The sequence below is a fragment of the Prionailurus bengalensis genome, chromosome B4 (genome assembly GCF_016509475.1).
Source record: "Prionailurus bengalensis isolate Pbe53 chromosome B4, Fcat_Pben_1.1_paternal_pri, whole genome shotgun sequence".
Classification (NCBI taxonomy): Eukaryota; Metazoa; Chordata; class Mammalia; order Carnivora; family Felidae; genus Prionailurus; species Prionailurus bengalensis.
Window position 1 is genome coordinate 62,206,229 of NC_057358.1, and position 23,582 is coordinate 62,229,810.

Below are 23,582 nucleotides of genomic sequence, written 5' to 3' on the forward strand. Positions count from 1 at the left end.
CCGCTGTAGTGCCAGGTATTGATAATGGTGAAGGCTATGCACGGGGGTGGGGGGGGCAGTGGATATTTGGGAATTCTGTTACTTTTCGCTCAATTTTGCTGTGAATCTAAAGCTACTCTAAAAAATAAAGTGTTTTTAAAAAAAGTTTATCTACCTATATAAAACTTGGGGAAAATTATAAACAAATATAGACCCTTATAAAAGGAAGCAAACATAAATCTAGTATTTCACTCCCCACCATAATGATAAACATTTTTTAGAAGTGCAAGTGAAAGATCAAATATTTACACACCACTCACTAAAAACACTGGTAAAATAGGTCTATTTAAAATAACAATTCATTTTTACACTGTAAATTTAGTTCAGAATAAATCTTAAATCTAGAACTAAAAAGCAGAAATCAAAAAGGCTATGTCTAGGGTTTGAGATTTATTTACTGCTACAGGAGAGAGACTAACTGGGATCTTAAATATTTTTAAAAAGCAGAATACCAGCTGAAAGAAAACTTCATCTCTTTCAGCAAACTCTAAAGGTAAAGAACCATTTAATATGTACATTATTCAGGATGTTAGTCCTTTGGTATCTCTAGTCCATTCTAGAATATTTGTTTAGAAGCAGAACTGATAATCTACGAAGATTCAACAACCAGATCCCATCTTCAGATTCACACATCTCAAGACAAAATCTTTGGATCTAATGCTACCAGAAACTGAAAGTTTCTTATTTGATGTGTGTCTTGTATTTCCAGAGTCCAATTTCAGTGCTGAGCAATGGAAAAAGAGGTTGAAGACAGCAAACTCTGTGTGTAACTTTTGTCTCAAATATACCAATATCTAAGCTTATATTCCATTTATGAAGATATGAAAAAAAAAAAACACCTCTATTATGGAAAACAGCCATCATTTTAATAGTAAAAACACAGTGTCTTGAACACTGAATAAAATTCCATGTGAAAGGAGGCTTCTCACTTTAATAGTTCTGGATTAAAGTAATGTCTTTCATCTCTGGATGGCTTTCTACTAAAAGTGCTACAAGCCCAGAGACAACTACATTTGATTTCAACCTCAATTTTAAAATCTCCACAAATGGCAAAACTGGAAATTAAAAGAGAAATGCCTTTGAAATGTACTTAGAAAGAAAAAAAAGGAAAAAAAGATGGGAAAAAGGGTTTTTGTTTTTTTGTTTTGGCAATAATCTTAAATTAGGTAGAGCCTTTGTAAGCCCTGGAAACAAAAAAGAAAAAAAAGAAAAAAAAAAAAAAACAGCACTATATGGGAGTAGGGGTGGGGGAACCATTTATAACAAAGGACTACTTTCTTTAATATACAAAGGACTATTTAAAATTATCAGGAAAAAAAAGAAAACCAACAACCAAGCAAAATGGGCATAGGGCATGAATGAGCAGTTTCACACAAAAAGAAATAAATAAAACAGGAAAAAAAATCCATAAAGATATTCAAGTGATTCATTCATAAAGAAATGTTAATTTAAAAAAAGCATAATACTATTTTCACCCACAGAATTGGCAAAAGTAAAAAAGCCTTGGTTATACCCACTATTGGTGAGGTTGTATAGAAACAAATACTATCAGTTTGGGAGTGTAAGTAAAGATATTTTGGCATCACCTATCAAAATGTATTTTTTCACAGTTCTATTGAGATATACTTGACATATCACATTGTATAAGTTTAAAGTGTACAATATACGATTTGACATATTTCTATTTTGCAAAACGATCACCCCATAAGTTAACAACCATCATCTCACATAGTTACAAATTTTTTTCTTTGTGATAAGAACTTATCAGTATGTTAATTAAATATCCTCTGAAAGAGAAATTCCATTTCTATACACTTACACACTTACACATATTCACACCAGTATATAAGGAATTAGGTTCAAGAAATTTCATTGAGCATTGTTTTTAATATTAGAATCCTGCAAATAATCTAAATGCCCAGTGATAAAAATCAAATAAGAACTATAGTTTATCAGAATGCTGTATGTAGTGAAATGGGAAGATGTCCAAAATACCAGGCTAGGTAGAAAAAAGCAAGTTCTAGAATGAATGTATAGAAAGACACCATTTGTAATGGGAAAAATAAAACACAAGCAAATATGCAAACATACAGAAAATTGTAAATTAACAGAAAATTCTAGGCTACAAAAGAAATTTAACTCTAGTTATAACTGCTAGTCAGCAGTACTAAGAGTAATAATGAAGAGGTTTTTACTTTTAATATATACCCTTTACTTCATACTCTTTATATTCAAATTGAATTTTAAATGATCACATATTGCCTTATAAATTTTTAAATACTTAATAAAATTTTAAATGAAAACTAAAATGTACTTATGATTCAAAGTACACTAGAGAAAACATTATACAAAACTCTCCTATAATTTGACAATATTTTTGAAATTATAAAGATTAAATATTATATTCTGTTAATATTTCACCCCTAAAACTGCCCACAAAAATGTTAAATCTATGAATAATTCAAAATGGACAAAATAGAGAAAATTTGATCCAGATTTCATGGACCACAATACTTTAATTCACTTATTACCTCTGCCACTCTTTTTGCTGTGGTGAAAGATCAAATATTACCTGAAATAAAGGAAAACATAATCATTAGCACTGTCAATTTCTCTTGGCTTTTATATCATAATTAAAAAAAAATTTCTTTGAGCAAGTAACAAATTTATAATACTGATAAAAACAAGTATTCATGATTTACATTTAATCTTCTGTAAGTGAAAAAATATAATCTATAATATTCTTACTCAAAGCCAATATAAAGGAATTTTACTGATCACAAATATTTACCTGTTACAGTTATCCACATTTATAGGAATGACTATAAGCTGATAATCTGGCATATGTACAAAATGGTATTTTAGGACTTAAAATCATTTAAATGATACGTGCATAAAAGTTTTTATAAAAGAAAAAGAAAAACATAAAGCTCAACTGTAATATCCAAGCATCCAAAGCCCACATTGTTGCCAGAAAGATGCCACGATGAAATCAACAATTTTGAAACAAGCTACACAAATTGCCCTATAATTCCCAAATGTATGAATAAAATAAGGAATAATTCAAGAAATTGTATTTAAGTACCATCTTCATAGATTCAAAGTCAGACTAGGTGACTTGTAGAATCAGAGGGAAATATGCAAGCTTTCCATGCTTTATGGCAATATCCACAATTTAACCTTGCAATAAAAAGGCCACTTTTGATTTTTATAAAGGTAATCATAACAAAGCATATAGATTCTACTTTTTAAATTTAGCAATATTAGTTATCCCTCCATAATCGGCTCCTAACCTACTACTCTCTCTCTATAAAATCCTCAGTTTTTTAATCAAAGTGGAAGAAGCCTTCATTCTATCAAATAGTTCTACATCTCTGCCTTTAGTAATTTAATTATACCAACCTGGGAACTTCGTCTCCTGTAATTGTGACCCTCATGTCTGTCAAAATCCTACATACCATATCCTCCAGGTTAAATTGCCTCCATCTTTCTGATTACAATGAAATTGTCTCTGATTACTCCTGCTGAACTTGTCTACAGCATGTTTCCCACCCTTTTCCCACCATAGCATGCAAGGAAAATGCTAACATCTGTAAAACACACGATGGCAAACAAGAGGCTGCATGCAACTGCTTCCCAGTTACCTTGTAAATAAAACTTTTGAAGGTAGGGACTATGTGATTCTTCCTTTGACTTCCCCAAACTGCTTAGTGTAGTGCTTAGCATGTGGGTAAAGGATCTACTGAGTAGCCTACCGCATGCTACGTACTATGTTACTTAATTCATCACTTCATTGAACCTTCAGAATAAGCTCTGAGTTTGTTATTATTCTTGCCTTTTTTTATGTGAGGAAGAAGCTCAATAGGTTAAAAACTTCTTCCAAAATCAGAGACTGTAAGAGTCTATATATAAACCCAGCTGTCAGATTCCTCACTTTTCCACCATTTTTTAAATTCTTTTAAGTATAAAGAAATAGTAATGAAATATGTAAATAGCAAATATAATAGTAATGAAATAGTAATGAAATAGTAAATAGCAAAGTAATAGTAAATAGTAAATAGCAAAGTAGTAACTCTCATAGCATAATGTGTGATCACAAGTTGGAAACTAGTAAAGCTATTAGGGTTAAGTTTTTAATATTCGGAGTACATATTAGGATAGTAAGTATGAAAACATAAAAAGTAAACATTTTTTCAAATAATTTTATATTGATAATTTTTACCTAAATATTTTAATATAAATTAGGACAAAGGAACGAATACTTACCAGAAATACTGAACATTTTAAAAATTACTAATAAAAAGTATACAATTAAGTATTTTTAAGTTCCTATCTTTCTGGCCAAGACATGACTTTTAATTATATGACAGTTAAATTTAATTTTTTTGTTGTTGGGGGGGAGCAGGAGGGGAAAGAGTCTCAAGCAGACTCCATGCTCAGTGTGGAGCCCGACACAGGACTTCATCCCATGACCCTAAGAGCCGAAATCAAGAGTCCGAGGCTCAACTGACTGAGCCACCCACACACCCCATACAACAGTTAAATTTAAATAAAGCTTTCCTATTCCACAAGTGACTGAAAGAGATGACTAACTGTTGACAATGTAATAATCAATAATCTTGTTACAACTGCATAATTCTAACATATTCCTTAGTGCCTATTATCTAACAAGGCACCTATACTTCACATTTTGTGAAACAAAGAAGAAAGGATAAAATTAACGCTTTTCAGGAGCTTAAAAATCTAGCTAGAGAGACAAGCTCTCCAGAAAATATATGTAAACAAAATCAGGGACTTAACAAATGTGAAAAAAGAGTAGGAATGAGAGCCACTCAGAATAAGGAGAGAATGCTAAAGAAAAAGTGTAAGTAAATTTTAGGGGTGCCTGGCTGGCTCAGTTGGTTAAGCATCTGACTTTGGCTCAGGGCATGATCTCACAGTTTGTGAGTTCGAGCCCCACGTCCGGCTCTGTGCTGACAGCTCAGAGCCTGGAGCCTCCTTCAGATTCTGTGTCTCCCTTTCTCTCTGCCTCTCCCCTGCTCACTCACTGGTGCTCTCTCTCTCTCTCTCTCTCTCTCAAAAGTAAATAAATATTAAAAAAAATTTTTTTTTTAATTTTAGAGGGGAGGTTAAAGATGATTAAGTCTCCTCAAAACCAAATTTTCATAATGTTCAGAGAAACATAAAATGAGGACACAATCTATATTATCATTTTAAATAATTTTAAATTTGCATCCCCATGCTAGAAATCGTCAAGAAGTTATGCAAGCTTGCATACAAGGGTGAAAGGGAGACTAAAGTGAGAAAAGAGTCCAAGACATAATTTATTTCATGGGACAGAGAAGTTTATATTAGGAAACAAGGAAAGTCCCTAATTCAGAGTAAGAGAGGAAACAGTGATAAAAGATAGTAAGACACCCAAGGAAGAAGCAGTCTCTACCCTAGACGCACTTTCAGGAGTTCAATCAAGTGCCAGAGACCACATGGTGAGGACATTCCAAAGCAGTGTTATTCCTAGCTCTTATGTGGCATGGACAGTGTTCTAAGTTAAGCAAGAATGCTGCCACAGCTGGTTGCTAATGAGGATGGTCACATGAGCTAAAGAAAGGAGTTACCCTAGCTCAATTTAGCCTGTCAAAACAAACACAGAAAAGAAAATTTGGGAGGGCCCTCATGGACCACTCCACTATCCTGGACCAAATACCGACTTCTTCCTTCCTCTTCAAAAGCATCTTAAGCTCTAACATGATTTAAAAGAAACACAATATAGGGGCACCTGGGTGGCTCAGTCGGTTAAGCATCCAACTTCAGTTCAAGTCATGATCTTATGGTTCATGAGTTTGAGCCCCATGTTGAGCTCTGTGGTGACAGCTCAGAGCCTAGAGACTGCTTCAGATTCTGTCTCCCTCTCTCTCTCTGTTTGTCCGCTGCTCATGCTCTGTCTCTCTCTCAAAAATAAGGATTAAAAAAAAAAAAGAAACACAGCATATCTAAATCTATACCCTTTCATCTAGGTATGAAAAAAAAAGTGTGTGTGTTGGAGAAGGTGGGTCAGATAGGAACTGACATAACTCAAGTCTATTTCAACTCTCAATCACTTAATGGGCCACTTTATATCCCCATTCTAAAATTAGACAAGAAAATAAATAAATAAATGAATGCATAAAAAGATTCATTAACTTGAAAAAAGTGGTCAATCTCAAGTATGAGGGCTAATTTTCCTCTATGATACCATTGCTAGGAATAAGAAAAGTGTTAAGTTTTTCTAATTATTTCTCACTGACATTTAGCATCATGCAGACAGGAAAAAAATGGAATGATCTATGAGATATTAAAGATATAGAATATAATCATTGAATTTTAAAATATAATGAAGGCACTGAAAAGAAGATAGGTCATGCTGGATCAAGGTAATTTCTCAGAACTCAGAGAAGTATGAAATACACATCTAATGTAAGTAATGAAATACACATCTAATGTAAGATTGTTTCTGCTAAATCCAATACATCCTAAGAATATTGAGAACCACTCCATGAGATTCAGCATCATATAAGAATTTTAAAAAGCAGAGGTAAAACCACTGCTTTAAACAAAATTAAAGCAGATAAACAAGCCAAAAAGTGTGTGTGTGTGTGTATGAGTGTGTGTATATGTATGTGTGTGTGTATACATATATATATATACACATATAAACTTTAAAATTCAGATCATTAAGATCGACAAGAACCAAAGAACAAACAAAAACAAAAAAATCCACACCCAAAGGGGATCCACACCTGGATATATGGGATAAATATGTGAATTGCAAAAGTAAAAGAAAAAAGCATTCAAGCATGAAAAGGTTATACGTGAAGGAAAAAATAATTGCATCAGAAAACAATGAAGGAAGGTCTATAAAGTTCTGAATACAAAACACCATATCCTGAGCTAAACTCACATGTATGAAGAACAGAACAACGTAGGCAGTTGTGCTAGAGTCTATAAAATATAACCCACATATTCTTACTGATTAAGAAGTCTCAAAAAGTCCTTCTGCAAAATGATAAAAAATAATGGTAGAAAATAAAAGCAATAAAACAGAGTTAAAACAGTAATTATTCTTAATAGTATGAAATGTAATACAAACATCATAAGTGTCTAATAATTATCGAGATCTACATCTCTAGATACTAGTTTAATATGTGATAACATGGTACCTGAATGTGTAAGGTACCTAACCTCATAAAAAATTACTGTGAAATCAGTTTTTTTGAGTGAGAATACAGGAGTTAGGGAGCAGAGAGATTCAGCGTGGCAATAACAAAGTTGTCTTTTCTGTAGAAATCTCTACTTAAAAAGTGTGTTTCAAAAGGCATAAATATATTTTATTACTATAAGCTACAAATAATTTGGTAATCAAAACTGACCTAAAGGCTTCCTTTTTTTTTTTTCCCATGAAATTCAGCTACTTCTAATCCTTCTCCATCACCTTTAGTCTTCACTTTGCAATTTGCTTAAAGAAGTGTTCACAACTGTCAATGATAAACAAAAGAACTCAAGAATGCATGGATAAACATAAGTACCACAATGCCAACAAAGCAGTGAGCAACTCAAAGGGGCTGGGAGTTCCATTCCTTATTCCCTAAAGCTTCTTTAGAGCTGGTTATCATGACTTATTATCACCTGCTCCTGTAATGTGTTTTACCTGCCCCTGTCATGTGGTGGTGTTTCTGATAAATTGGTTATACACAACTCGTACTCTGCCAACAGTAAAAAGAATGTCAGGATTTCACTAACTTTGGGAAATGGAAATATGAAGAAGAGAGAAGTAAATGCATAGAAAATTTCTCCTCTAGATATTGCTTCATTCTTGATTATGATAAGAGAAATACAGCTGAAACATTTCTAGACTTAAATTTGGTAAAGGTACAATACAAATAGGACAGAATTTCCAAATCATTCCAAATCATTCAAAGAAAAGAAGAAAATTTCATCATTAAAGCAACTATAAGAAAAGAGAAAACTATTAGGAAGCATTAACAAAAAATATAAAACACAAATAAGGTTATAAAACAGACTTTACAGCCTTATCCAATTAACAATGGTTATCTCAAGACTTTGGGATTAGATATAACTCCCCCCTCAAATCTTCATAAAGAATATGGATTACTTTTGAATAAAAAAAAAAGAGTCTAGCTCATACAAAACTAAAAGCAAATATCAAAACTGTCTTCAAGAAAACAATACCTCAAAGCATATTAATTAAAAAGAACATGTGCATTAAACTTACTGGTTCATAAACTAGACCGTCGGCAGATGCAACCATTGTTTCTGCTAAATCCAATACATCTGCTCCAACATCTGCATAAAAAAATTAGAAGTTTTACATCCTATGTTCAGAGCCAAACTATATCCGATATAAATTAACAAACAGAGATGACTAACAGAAAATTCAAACATATATAATCATTTGCCTATACCACTTATTTGTTCAAATAAGAAGCATTACATAGTTTTGGTGGAAAGTGTTCCAAAATACTTCTGGAAAGTATTCCAAAAAATCGATAATACTTTTTCTAGTTCTTGTTCAGTAAATACCATGAAATGTAATGTAATTTCATATTCTTATAGTAAAAAGTGTAAACTCACTTCACTGAACTGAAGAGCTTTGCAAAAATGGTCAAGAACCTAATCACAAGTACTAAATGGCTGGTATATGAAATATTAAATACAAGAATTATTTTTAGAAATTAAAAGAAATTTTAGGAGAAAACTACTGATGACTTTTTAAAAATCAACAAATAGAAAAAGTTTATTTTGAAAAGACTAAAATTTTAATGGTATGCAAACATCTAAAATAAAGCAAAATATGATATATTCAGTAATAACACAGACTCATAAATATGTTTCTTTACTCCTAAAACAACTACCATAAGGAAAAATAAATGAAAAAAGAGATTTAAAGTTTTTCTCAATGAAATCTCCCAGAAATTAATCTCCTTAATTAGATAAAACTATTTCACAGTTAAAAAACTTTTATGTGAAATACTAACTTCTTTGTCTTCACATTTTAGGCAGTAATTCAAAAGATATCTTTCATGCAAAAGCATCCTCATTTTTGACAGCAATACTGATTTAAACATTATCTATCTAGCATATTAACATTTTTCTACTTCTAGCAGTATAATCAAATGAAGCAACAAGAAAACAGAAAAAAGTATCATCATTATTAAGTTAAAAGACTTGAATCCATATTTTAATATGCATAAGTAAAAGTAAAGAGTAGTAAACCAAAACAGTCAAACAGGATATGTTTGTAGAGCATGGGTGTAAAACTGGTACTCCAAATAAGAAATAAATGATACACCCAAATTAGAACTCTAACTCACAAGAATTTCTTCTGATTTTCTTTTTAATTATACTAATATGAAAGTTAAATCTCCTTTTTATGGAGAAGAAATTTAAAGAATATAAGGTGGGTAAAAAAATAACTTGCATTATTAAATAACATTACCATAGCATTTTAAGATATCAAAAGGAAAAAATAAAGTTAAGGCACCACCAGTGGTTTTACTTATTAGCAATTGTTTAAAACATAAACAATAAATGGATTCATCAAGTTAATGTGTACTTACATTGACACTTCATAGCAACAGTAATATCTATATTGATTCTCAATTTGCTAAAAGACAAAAAGAAAGTATTAGTATTGCCAAGTGATCAACAAAATATAAGAAATATAAATCAACTGCTCTATGAAAACTCAGATTTCAAACAGAATAAAATATGTTGATTAGAAACTGGATAGGAGCCTGGGTGGCTCAGTCTGTTAAGAGTCCGACTCCAGCTCGGGTTACGGACTCACATTTCATGAATACGAGCCCCGCATCAGGCTCTGTGCTGACAGCTCAGAGCCTAGACCCTGCTTCAGATTCTAGGTCTCCCTCTCTCTCTGCCCCTCCCCTGCTTGCAATCTCTCTCTCACTCTCTCTCAAAAATAAAGATTAAAAAGTAATTAAAAAAATAAATAAATAACTGGATAGCATTTATTATGGCCAACACAAAGGCATTTTGAAAGTAAAAATTCTATTTTGCAATTCTAAAAGCCTTTCTGATGTCACAGGTTTTTAACACAATATCCTTTAATTCGATAATGGTAATTCAACAAACTCAACAATAACTCCAAGCAACTCAGAAAAGTCTACCTGTTTACATAAACCTTATATAGAATATTCTTTTGAAAACGTAAAACTTTCCAAATCAAGAGTAAGGAATTACAAGTCTTTCTCCTCTATTTATCAAATAAATATCATATATCAGGCATTATGCCTGATGCCCTACAAATATTAAATTTTTATTCCCTATCATGGACCTATAAAGTATACAGCTTCACAGTTTTGCAGATAAGCCGGTGGTGTTCAAAGCAGCCTAAATGCCTGACTGAAGTGGTATATTGAAAACTAGGTCTGTGTGGCTCAGGGTAAATGCACAAACTACCAGAAAAAGAAAAAAAACAACAATATGATGTTTAAAATTTTGCATGGCTTTAAAAAAGGCTCAGTCAATGCCTTATTTTCAAATCAAATTAATTTTCAAGTATCAAAATTAATCAATCATCAGTGAATAACAGAATGAGTACAATCATATCAGTCCCATCCTGTACTTCCAATCAAAAACTTTTTCATTCTAATCATTTTATCTTGTTTCAATAGGAATTACAGATTTTTGGAGCTTCCATAGAGTGTTAAAACTGTCTAGAGTTCAAACTGTGTTCCAAATGACTCAGGAGATGCTGTAGGAACCAGAGAATAAGGTGAAGTGGCCAAGCTTCTGGGCATCCCCACTCAGCTTACGTGGTAACCTATGAAATACTTCATTGGAAAAAAAGCAAAAAGTGATTCACTGGTGCTTAAAACAACAAACTCTTTGAAAACTAATGGTATCGAGAATAATACTCATACTATAGACAAAGAAACTGAGGCCCAAAAGAAGTCAGTTGTGTTATTTGACCAAGGTTACACAGCAATTTACAAATACTGCCTTACTTAATTTTCATTAACCCTATGAGGAAGGTGCTATAATTATCCCCATTTTATGAAAAAGGAGACTAAAGCACATGCAGATATAGATTTAGTAACTTCCTGAAAGTCACATAGCTAGTAAATGGCAGAGCTGGAATAGGAACTGAGAAGTAAATGTCCCCCTCCCCACCCCTGCCCACCATCCAATGAAGTCTTTTTTTTTTTTTTTTTTTTTTTTTTTTACATTTACTTATTTTTGAGAGACAGAGACAGAGCACAATTGGGGGAGGGGCAGAGATGGAAGGAGGCACAGAATCCAAAGCAGGCTCCAGGCTCTGTGCTGTCAGCACAGAGCCCGATGTGGGGCTCCAACTCACCAACTGTGAGATCATGACCTGAGCCAAAGTTGGACGTTTAAGCGACTGACCCATCCAGGCGCCCCCCCAGTGCAGTCTTAATATTATAAAACTGTTATCTTCAATCATTAAAAAATCCAAATACAAATAAATTAAAGAACATATTTTCAAAGGTTTAAAGATGACACTATTTACATTAAAATTTTATTTAGATGTAATTTATATAAATCTAGTTTTAAGCATACACAATGTAGCTTTTAGACACTTTTCCAGCTCACACAAGTCAGTAAGATAGTTCAAAATCTAAAGAGTAAACAGTTTCAAAACATTAAACAATTTCTACCATTAAAACACCTAAATATATATTATGTCCTCCTAACCTTTTTTATACAAGTGCATATTAATTCAAGAAAATCTCTTTTAGAATTTAACCAGGATTGAAATGATTCTAAAATATTTCACCTAATGCATGCAATTAAAGAGAATTTTCTAGTACTATTTCTTCATAACTAAAATAAACCACATATAAAAAGTTAGAAAAATTTTAAAAAAGAAGGTATGTTATCTTCAAAACAATTTGAGTCTAAAAGTATTTCAAGAAGAAAAAAGAAGTTACCTAGAAAAATCCTTATCTACTTCATATTCATACTTCATCCATGTATCTTGATATACTGAAAATTCCATTATGGTTAATAAAGCCATAGTGGTAAATGCTATTAGAGAAACTGAGAAAGCAAACAAACAAAACAGAATTAAAACAATTTTTAAAAAGGAAACAACGGGGAACTATTTTGGGATTAAAATTAGCAAAGAAAGCCCTTATAAGATTGCCACGTAAATGGATACTACTATAAAAGGCTTTTCTTAAAATATTCACATAGATTTCTAAAATAGCTAAAAAATGAGGATTTACTGAGCACAAACATAAACACAGCACTTCTATTGAGAAAACATTTTATCTCAGCAGTACTAAAGGTATCTCTCACTAAATAGATTTGCCAAAATTTTACGACGCACAAAATTGTTCTTTTCTAATGTACAGCAGTGTCATAGATATGATAAATGATGAAAGTAAGCACAGTTTTACAGTACAAATTTGAAAGCAGTACCCTCATAATTAAAAATGCATCATCCATGCCTGTAGCCCAACCTATAAAAAACAAAATTAGACTAATTCCTAGTTTAAATTGCTAATTCCTAATTCCTAGTCTAAATTCCTAGACTAATTCCTAAGCGATAACAATCTGTGTGCCAGAAACTCATAGAACATTTCCAAATCTCTAATAAAACTCTCATCTACTTTAGAATCTCCCAAATATATCACTTCATTTACAAAAACAGGCAAAAGATTTGACAAAAATAAGAGAACTATCAGATATTATGACATAACACACTTAAAATGGATCATGCAACAACTTGCACTGTTTCCATTAATAAAACTTAATTGCAGGTTAGAAATAGCAAACCCCTTACTATACTTTACCAAATGAAATATCAATCTTATGTGAAATATGCTATTTTATTAGCTCTTCATGGGGAAAGAAATAATAGTAAATACTGTCATAGTTGCATATTTTTCTTATATATTTCGTATTTATTTATTTAATAAATACTCCTATTTGTAACAGGTACTGTTTCAAACATTTTATAAATATTAATTTATTTAATCACTAAAGTAACCTTGCCAGGGAAATACTGATACCATCCCCATTTCATGGAAGAAAAAACTAAAGCATAGATGGATTAAGTTAACTTCCTCAAAGTCAGGTACTTAGGAAGGGGAAGAGGTGGGATTTAAATCCAGACAGTCTGGTTCTAGAGCAAAGCTCTTAACTATTACCTCATGCTGCCCTTCTCCAACAATGTGAAACTTAAGAATTTCTGTTATAATGTCTAAATTGATTTATTCTTAACCAAAGTAGAACTCAAGCAGTTCAACATTAAATAACTTCCTCCAAGTTCAATTCTATTTATATATAATTATACATAACTCAAGAGCACCAAAGCAGTAAAATTGGATTAAGTTGTTCAGTAATGTTTTAATAAATACTGCTAAATGCATAGACTGCTATGGGTTAGATGCCAAAGAGAATATATATGACAATAAAATTAGGACAGTGTGACATGAGGACGGAGCAGTCACAGGTATGCAATTCACTGATGAGTTCCTCATGGGTACATTTCTGTATGAGCTGACTGGCTCACCAAGAAGTTGCACTTAGTAAGGGAGTTTTAATCTGAACTGATACTTACCTGTACCCCCACTGGCTGAAGTCTCTACATAGCTGTCAGGAACCTTTGGAAAGGCATCCAACTCTTTCACCAAACTCAAGGTTTTTTTCCGATTCAGTCGCCTCATCTTCAGGAAAACCTTCTTCTTCTTTCATATAGTCATGCTAAGGAATAAATGATGAATAAATGAATCCTCCAAAAAAGATACAAAGGTTTCTTTTAATTTTAGGTACGTGACAAATGTTCTTGAAACAACTTAACAATCTCATTCCTCCTTGAGAAAAAAACCTTAACATTTAGCTGAACCTCACCTTTCTCCATCTCACTCTGACAAAAAAATACTAATGAAAGGCAATTTATACACACAAACACATTAAACAGCAAAAAAGTGAAAAGTACTTGACATTCATAATATTTAAATGTATAAATTAAAATAAGAAATAACTTTCCTTCTATTAAATTAACAAATATATTAATATATTCCCACTAATAGATTACAATGAAGTAAATAAAATAGGCACACTCATCTATATTGCTAGCAAGAATATAAATATTCACCACTACCCTTTTGACTAAGTGAATTCCCTTTTTAGGAAGGTATCCTAAAATAATAATCTGGTGTCACTAAAACTTTGATTGAAAGGATAATTTTCCTTTTTTTTTTATTTTTTAATGTTTATTTATTTTTGAGAGGGAGAGAGACACAAGGTGATTGGGGGAGGGGCAGAGAGAGAGGGAGACACAGAATTTGAAGCAGGATCCAGGCTCTGAGCTGTCATCACAGAGCCTGGCGTGGGGTTCAAATTCATGAACCGTGAGATCTTGACCTGAATCAAAGTCAGATGTTTAATCGTCTGAGCCATCCAGGCGCCCTATGAGGATAATTTTCATGTCATTTTAAAATACTGAAGCTAGAAACAAATATCTGGTAGTCAATATAAAAACTATAGTGAATTAAAAGCTCTGAATCTGTGTAAACACTGAAAATCTTAAAAAAGAAAACATTTAATGACAGGAAAATACTCATATACATTAGGAAAAGACTAGAAGGTCATACTATGTAGTTTCATGGGAAACAAAAGGAAAATTTTACAAGAAACTGATTCAAAGTCTATATGCAAAAATGTTAAAAGTAGATCATGGGAGGATTTTACTGTCTTTTTAAAGAAAATTTTGGACTTTCCAAATTAGTTTTAAATAAATTAAATAAATAAGTAAATAAAATATTTAAAATAAAATAAGTATGTATTGAAATAAAAATATTTAAAAATGGACTGCTTGGTATTCTTTTTTTGATCAGTATGCCAACTATATCTAAAATATGTTACAAAGCCATGAAAATAACTGAATTCTCAAATATCTGTGTAACTTTTGTAAGACTATTGGTGATGCTATAAAGCACTACCAAAAATCAAAGCTGTATTACTAAAATCAGCACCTAACAGAATAAATCAAATAGTTGTGGAAGTCACTAAAAGAAAAAGAAGGTCTATACAAGAAAGCAGAAAGACTTGTCTGAAATCCATGGGTAGGATTAATACAGAAAGAATAGGCCATATAAAGGGCATTCATGAAGAAAAAGGACTCTGACAAGTAAAAACTGGCAGTGATCATGAACACTGTCCAAAAGACACTAGTCCCTAACCAGGGACACTACTAATCAGTCCTAAAGTGAAGTTTGGATGCAATAATAGACTGATTTCATTTGCCATTAAAAACATCCAACTAACTTCTCTTTTCTATTCCATAAACACAACGTGGCCTTCAGATTATAATTTTGGTTCTCATGTGTATGTTTTTCTTAAGGAAAAAAGAGACACGTAGACAAGACAGATGAATTTCTGATCCCCATAACAGTTATAAAACTGGTATTCTCATTTATTATGCTTCTGTTTGTAAGCATAAGCTGTGCTCCCTAAGTTTGTTCAACTCTGAGCAATCACATTTATTTTCTGTACCTGCTTAGTGGTAACTGCACCAAGACCGATCCTTCTTCAATCTTTCAATTTCTGCTCATTTGTTCCTATTGGGGTTAAATATTAAATACGTTCAAACCGCTTGTCTTTAAAACGAAACTCTGCATTTAAGATCAAGTCCAACTCCAACTATAGATCTCTGGCTGCTTATCTATAAACCAAACTTAAAAGGATGAATTGTCAGGGCACCTGGCTGCGACTCACAGGGCATGTGACTCTTGATCTCAGGGTGAGTTCGAGCCTCACATTAGGGGTAGAGTTTACTTTAAAAACAAAAAAAAAAAAAGAATGAATTGTCCCCATTTGTACAGTGTGACTACTTCCTCACTACATGTTCATCTCTTAACTAAATTTGCTGTAAGTCATGAACAACTTTTTTTTTTAATGTTTATTTATTTTTGAGAGAGAGAGAGAAAGAATGAGAACAGGGGAAGAGCAGAGAGAGAAGAAGACAGAATCTGAATCAGGCTCCAGGCTTTGAGCTGTCACCAAAGAGCCCAACATGGGGCTTGAACTCACGGACCACAAGATCGTGACCTGAGCCTAAGTCGGACACTCAACTGACTGAGCCACCCAACCACCCCATGAACAACTTCTTCAGTATAAAATTCTATGGACGCTTTCTAGTCCTTACCTAATTTTGCCTCTGAAAAAATAGTTTATCACTTCTTTTTCTTCTTGAAACAGCATCTTACCTTGCCTTAAATAATACTATATTCCTGATTTTCATTCTATCTCTAAGACCTTTGGTTTACTATGCAGATTCTTCCACTCAGATTCAGCTCTAGGCCCTCCTCCGACTCTCTTTCCTCATGATCTCCCCCCCCCCTTCAATTTCCATTTATATGCCCATTCTTCTCAAATCTTTATTCCCAGTACAAATCTCTCCACAGACATATATTTTTGCTTTCTATGATATTTTCATGGGGTCATTCCAAAGGCAATTCAGACTCAATTAATTGCTTGTTTAATTTTCTGTTTTCTCCACTCTAATGTTAGGGCAGGAACCCTAACTTGATCTGTGTATCTCCAATGCCTGGCACAGAGGTATACAATAAATATGAAAGGAAAGAAAAAAAGAAAGGTGGGACATTCCCCAAAATATGAAGGAAGGAAATTTTCCCAGAAATACCCATGATAGCACAGCTTACCAATCAAAACAGTTAAGATAAGTAAATATATAAAAATATAAGATCCACAAGGAGAGGAATTTTTGTTTTTTTCATTATAGTAGTCCTAGTACCTAGAACAGTGGTTGGCACATAATAGGTATAGCATGGCTGAGCAAATGACAAAACTGAATTTTACTCCTAAACTTGCTATATTTTTATAAGTTTTATAAATATGTTCTTTTATATTATATATAAATATAAAGATATGACAAGCAGCTAGTAAGTTTTATAAACTTCTAACAATTCACACAGCTTATTCAGCACTCCTCCTACCTGGTTACCTCCCCGCCTCCATCTAGCATTTTCCATTCCTGTTTTCCATGATTACTCTTCTAGAATGGAGCACCTTGCCACTCTGCTACTCCTCCTGTCCCATTCCTGTTAGTCCAGCACTAACCTGCATCATCAAAGAAATTCATTCCATCTCCAATACTTGCCACTCTACTCTACAGAGCCACTGTTCTGATATGAACAAGTTGTCCAATAACTTCTGTTTTTCTGAAAGCAATCCTTTTATCTGCTTTCTTCATGACACTTGACATTCTCCTGGTGGTAATGCCCTTCAAATCCTTACTTCATTTCTGAGACTCACCAGGTAAGGCAGTCGGTGTTTTATTATGATTTCTCAACCAGTTCTTCCCTTTTCAAGTCTACTTCTAATAATAATAAACACAGGGGTGCCTGGGTGACTCAGTATGTTGAACATTTGGCTCTTGATTTCAGCTCAGGTCATGATCTCATGGTTTGAGAGTTCAAGTCCCATATCAGGCTCTGCACTGTCAGTGCAGAGCTTGTTTGGAATTCTCTCCCTCCCTCCCTGTCTGCCCACCCCCCACTCATGCACATGCACTCTCTCTCTCAAAAATAAATAAATCTTTAAAAAAATAATAATGAACACATATACTACCCAGAATTATAGCTTTCATATTTTACGTTAGGTATTATTTGAATTATTTATTTATTCATTTAATCCTCTAAACGACTCTATAAAGATGATACTATTTTTATTCTCATTTATAGATAAGGAAACTGAGGCACAGAACAGTCAGGTAGTATCTGCAGGGACACACAGCAAGTGGTAGAACCTGTATTCGAACCCACACAACTTGGCTCCAGAGTCCATGCTCCAAACCACAGTGCACACTGATACTTCAGTACTTGTGATCATCTTCTAGTAACATCTGGATCTATTTAAAATTTCCTTAGTAACTTTAGCACCTGGATCATTCAATATGCTTCTCTTCTTCCCCATTCCTTCACAGTCCTTTGCAAGTCATGACCCTATGACACTCATCCTGTGGCATTTATTCACAATGATAATGCTTTTACCATGTAAATGTAACAGATTTTCTAAGCCAGTGACCTCCATCTATACAAAGCCACACACAAGTGAGACCATTTTTGGCTTCTCTTAACTTTCAAAACAGCTCCATCTCCAAAATCCAAAACACCAGTTTTCCTCTCTGAGCAGAACCAATTATCCTTCCAGCTCTTTAATTTCCTAACTAGGATAGAATTTGTTCTTCATTTTCCCTGTGTTTTCAGTACATTGGACTTCTCCCCGTTCTCCAGGCCCACTGCTCCCATCCCCACTCTATTTCCTTCACCGTCTAGCTTGGTCAGCCACTTTTAAAAATGCATTTAGAAATACACCAAGTCACTGGTTTCCAGAAGTCACTGCCATGCTATTAGAAAATTTTCTGAACCTAAATAAAAAAAAAAAAAATGAAACTTTTAAGCTAAATTTATTCAATTTAAAAATATTTTATTGAAGATTATTTCCTTCCTTTTTTATGTGTGTCAATTCTTTTATGAAATGATAAAAGTGGGTAATAGAGGTTTTCGTTTCTTTTGTTTTTGGATGTCCTGCTTTACTGAAATTAAAAACTGCAATTCTACATCAGTCCTCAAATCCAGCCTCTTTCCCTGTATTCCCTCTACATTTTGTGCTGGTCCACATAATCTAAAAATTTAGAAGCCATTGCATTAGAATTTTTTGCCCACTGGTTGGTGCTGCTCCTCATACTTTCCCAATCTCCAGACTGTTTTCTTCAATATCTGCCCTAAGCTGTCATGTATATTAAGAAGCAAACAAACAAAAAAAAGTCCAGGAAGTCATTGATAATAGTTGAGACTAAGACAATGCTTTGAAAAACTGCATAAGAAATAAGAAACCACCTTTCATGCTGGAACACAGACACACATTATCAACCCTCAATCTAAATAATGTCAACAAAGCCCACAGTTCATCACTGCATCCATTTGAATATGAGACTATAAAATGTTTTGCTAAAATTAAAACAGAGTTCATGACACCTTTTACAGTCTGCTCAATTAAGTTTACTTCTCCAAACAAAAATGGAGAAACAATTTTACTCCTGCTACCCACATTTTATGAGCTAACTTCTATTTTTAATATATATTTGGCAATATGAGAAATATTTAATTGGTTAGTATATATGACCATGCTGTGGGTTGAACTGGGTCCCCTAAAAGGATACATGGAAGTCCTAATCTTGGTATTTGTGAATGGACCTTATGTGGAAATATGGTAGTTGAATCTTTGAAGATGTAATTAGTTAAGATGAGATCAACTGGATTAGGGTGGCCCAAAATCCAATGACTCTTGTTCTTATCAGAAGTCCATTTGAAGAGACACAACCAGGAGAGAATGCCACGTGAAGACAGCGGCAGAGATAAGAGTAATGCATCTACAAGCCAAGAAGAGCCAAGGAGTACCCAGGTGCTACAGGACGCAAGGAAGGTTCTTTCCTAGAACAGCCAGAGGGAACATGGCCTTGCCAAGACCTTGATTTCCGTCTGCTGGCCTCCAGAACTGTGAGATAGTAAATGTCGACGTTTTTAAGCCATTCAGTTTATGGGAATTTGTGAGAGCAGCCCCGTGAAACTAATACAAGCCATTAATAAGAATGACAAAGGACACAAAACAGATATTATCCAGGCCATCAACAAACTTCAGAAACAAAAAGCAAAACTACTTATCTATAACTTTAAATTATTTGATTATATTGCATTAGAATACTTTACACTAAAAATTTTTTATGAAAGATAACTTAGTTTCAATTGACAAATACTATCACCCAAAAGTACTTAATTCTTTTCACTTTACAACTTAGACCTTTTACAAGAGTTCTTGTTATTCTTAAAATTGTTTACCCCAACATAATTCAAATAAACGTAATAACCTTCAAAGTTATTTTTAAAAAAGTATACTTGGAAGCTGAGTAAGGTGGTATAAATATGAATTTTGTGGTCAGAAAAACTTGGGTTACTACCTAGGCCCTTATTAGCTGTGACAATTTTGAAAAAATCCTCAGCATCACAGAATCCTCTATTACATTTTACTTTAAAAGGAGGGAGGGAGGCATTAAGGCTACCTCATAGTTTCTAACCAAGATAAAAAGGAGTCATTTGATAAATGTTTCTAATTTTCAAAAGAATACAAACATTTGTAGGATACTTGAAATTTATGTTTAAGTCTTGAAGAAAGTGGGATAGTATCTGAGGTTAGTTAATGTCACAAACAGAATGAAGATGATATAAAGTGATAGAAAAGCTAAGAGAAGAGACTGTAGAGTGATGGCAACACAATTTGGAAGTGCCTAGTAGCAATGTGAAGCAAGGACAAATATAATCCTCCTCAAATAATACACTGAGTATACTAACTACTGAATCAAAGTGTACAAAATTGAGGGACGCCTGCGTGGCTTAGTCAGTTAAGCATCTGACTCTTGGTTTCGGCTCAGGTCATGATCTCACATGCGGGTTCAAGCCCCACATCGGGCTCTGCCCTGACAGTAAAAAGCCTGCTTGGGATTCTCTCTCTCCTTCTCTCTCTCTGCCCCTCCCCCACTCATGCTGTCAAAAATAAATAAACTTTTTTTAAAAAAGTATACAAAACTGAAGTGGAAAAAGGTCAGGGACAGGAGAAATACATTTATAACAGAATGAGTATCTCCAAATGCAAGGAGAATGGGTTAACTAGCACCAAGAGCAGAAGTACTGACCTAGACTGTAATAAGACCATATGTAGTAGAAAGGAGCAATTTGTACCTCAGCAATTAATAGAGGATAACAGCTTAAGAAAGCAAGCAACTGGAAGATGGAGTTTAAAGACATATTAACCACATAAAAGAAGAGTGTTTAATCACTTTAGGGATCAGAAAGAAATTACTTTAAAAAGTGTCTTCTTCGGGGGCACCTGGGTGGCTCAGTCAGTTGAGCAATGACATGGGCTCAGGTCCTGATGCAGTTTGAAGAAGCCCCGTTCTTCGGGATTGCTGCTGTCAGCCTTTCAGCGCAGAGCTTGGATTCTCAGTCCCCCTCTCTTTGCCCTGCCCCCCCCCACTTACACTCTCAAAAATAAACAAACATCAAAAAAAAAAAGTGTCTTCTTCAGTCTTTAATTTGACTAAGTACCAAGGTAACATCTTTTTTTAAATTTTTTTTTAATGTTTATTTATTTTTGAGACAGAGAGAGACAGAGCATGAACAGGGGAGGGCCAGAGAGAGATAGGGAGACACAGAATCCGAAGCAGGCTCCAGGCTCTGAGCTGCCAGCACAGAGCCCGACGCGGGTCTCGAACTCACCCACGGTGAGATCTTGACCTGAGCCGAAGTCGGATGCTTAACCGACTAAGCCACCCAGGCACCCCAGTAACATATTAAGTAACTACAGAAGTTAGGAAACAGAAATGTTAAAATAACAAGAGCTAACATTTAATGCATGCTAACTATATGCCAGGCATTGTTCTAAGTGCTTTGCATATTTTAACTCATTTAATCCTCACCAACTACCTTACAGAGTTAGGTATTATTATTCTTATTCCCATTTTGCAGATAAGGAAACTAAGACACAAAGAGGTTAACTTGCCTATTGTGACATTAAAAGGCAGAAACAGAATAAATACAGAAAAACTGTTAAATAGGATTTGTTAGCTGCTAGACTGCCTAAGGTAATGTCTGTTATAAATAACTTTCACCATTTCTTCCAATTAAACAATTAACCCCTAAATAAAATAAAATTTTTCCTTTTAATTCTTTTTTGATGTTCCAGGAGACGCCTGATTTCCTTTGAGAGATCTTTCAATCTTGATATATTTTTATGATCTGTACCCTCAAGCCATTTCAACTCAATTGTGTACTACAGTTTACTATCAAAAAAAAGCAAAACAAAATTCCTCTCCTCCTCCTCCAAAAACAATGAAATTTATTTTTTTTTTTTTCATGTTTTTCGAACTGGAATAACTGCACCAATTTAAAGACATCAATAAACAAAACAAGCAAACCTCCTGAATTTTTCAGTGAACAACCCTGGTTCATTTCTTTTAATGGCGATATACCAGAGTTTATGTATCAGGCTAGGCAATTACTTAAATACAACTTCAAACATATTAATAACTCCTGTTTTTAAAGGTATCTTTAATTGCCTCTGAAAGCCAGTCTTGCAACATTTTAACAGACATTATGTAACTTTGCATGAAGTTCGAGGGCACTAAATCCCAAATACAAAAGTTACCTAAACATGTTTTCTCAATGACCTATCAACTCTATATATAACCTATATCCAAGGCTATTCTCTACCACGAATTGACAAGTTACCTTCCGAGGGTTTCTTAAACCTCGAGGGTTTAAGAAAAGTAGTTAAACTCAGACCAGTCTCTCCTAAAGTATCTTGCCAGACCTGCCCCTTTCTCATTCCCCCAGGCGGCGTGCGAAACTCTGGAGACGAGGCCAAGACCTCGGTCTTTCTGAAAGAGAGCAACCTGCTGCCAAGAATTTGGTATTGGTCTGAATGGGGGTGGGGAGCCAGACACCCGGGAAGATAGGGACACGATCCGGCTGGTCTTCACAACGCGGGACCTTTCTCCCTGAGGACGAGAGAAGCCACCGGGGCACAGGGCACAGCGGGAAGCAATGGGTCAGGGTTAGCAGCTATCGGAGAAGCACTTAAACTCCTTCCGGTTGCAAGACAGTGCACAGATACCGGACTGAGAAGAGGGGAGCTCCCCCGCGCTGCGCTGCCCAGGGTCCTGCCAGTAACGCCCCCGGGGGAGGTGGAGCGGCTCCCCAGTCCGGCCCTCTCTCCAAAAGACAGTGATGAAGACAGGGAACCAACCCCATGACAGACTCTCAGCCCCCTTAACCGCATTCACTCCCGGAACAGCCTTGGAACAATCGGGAGAACATCACCCGGCGGGCTTTCAGTATTTTACCTTGTGTTATGGTACCAGCCGACCGCCATGTTTCGCAGAAGCCCGGGCCGCCGGGCTCCCGTTCACCCGAAAATATCGCGAGAACAAAAGCGACAACCACCGCTGGAAACGTCAGATGGGAGACAATGTAGAGTTCTCGCGATATTCCCTTTGCTTACGGAGCGCTTTGTGAATCAACAGGTGTGGTCGATATGAAAGGGGTGTGGCTAAACAGAACAGAGGTTGAAATGTATTTTAGGTGTAACCACGTGGCCAATAAGGAATCAGCTTCTCCGGGAAGGAATGAGTTACCTTTGTAATGACACTTAGGGGCCACAGAATGAATCTCAACGCCTCATAGAGTGCTTTATCACTAATGACAGACTTGGGCACAGGTTTTATCATTTGCAGCCCTAATGCGTATCAGTACAATCTGCATCATGTTTTGTGACTTCTGTATTGGCCTCCTTATTTCCTCACGTCAAGAACATTTAGACTCCCTTTCTCTTTTTTTTTTTTAATTTTTTTTTAACGTTTTTATTTATTTTTGAGACAGAGAGAGACAGAGCATGAACGGGTGAGGGGCAGAGAG

General features: G+C 34.5%; 1 protein-coding gene across 2 annotated transcripts in view; it reads right to left on the minus strand.

Moving 5' to 3' along the window:
- The window catches only part of ERGIC2 (ERGIC and golgi 2), a 41,058-nt gene extending 17,918 nt beyond the window's left edge, over nt 1–23,140 (minus strand). The window contains exons 1-7 of one of the 2 annotated variants that reach the window (XM_043562214.1): nt 23,012–23,087; nt 15,586–15,650; nt 13,649–13,791; nt 12,012–12,120; nt 9,654–9,700; nt 8,309–8,379; nt 2,571–2,611 (exon numbers count right to left, since the gene is read on the minus strand). In XM_043562214.1, coding sequence (XP_043418149.1) covers nt 2,571–2,611; nt 8,309–8,379; nt 9,654–9,700; nt 12,012–12,120; nt 13,649–13,754 — 374 coding nt within the window. In that variant the 5' untranslated portion in view covers nt 13,755–13,791; nt 15,586–15,650; nt 23,012–23,087. Of the gene's footprint in view, nt 1–2,570; nt 2,612–8,308; nt 8,380–9,653; nt 9,701–12,011; nt 12,121–13,648; nt 13,792–15,585; nt 15,651–23,011 lie in introns of both variants that reach the window. The other variant, XM_043562215.1, reaches the window with a different exon arrangement.
- Nucleotides 23,141–23,582: the final 442 nt, after the last annotated feature.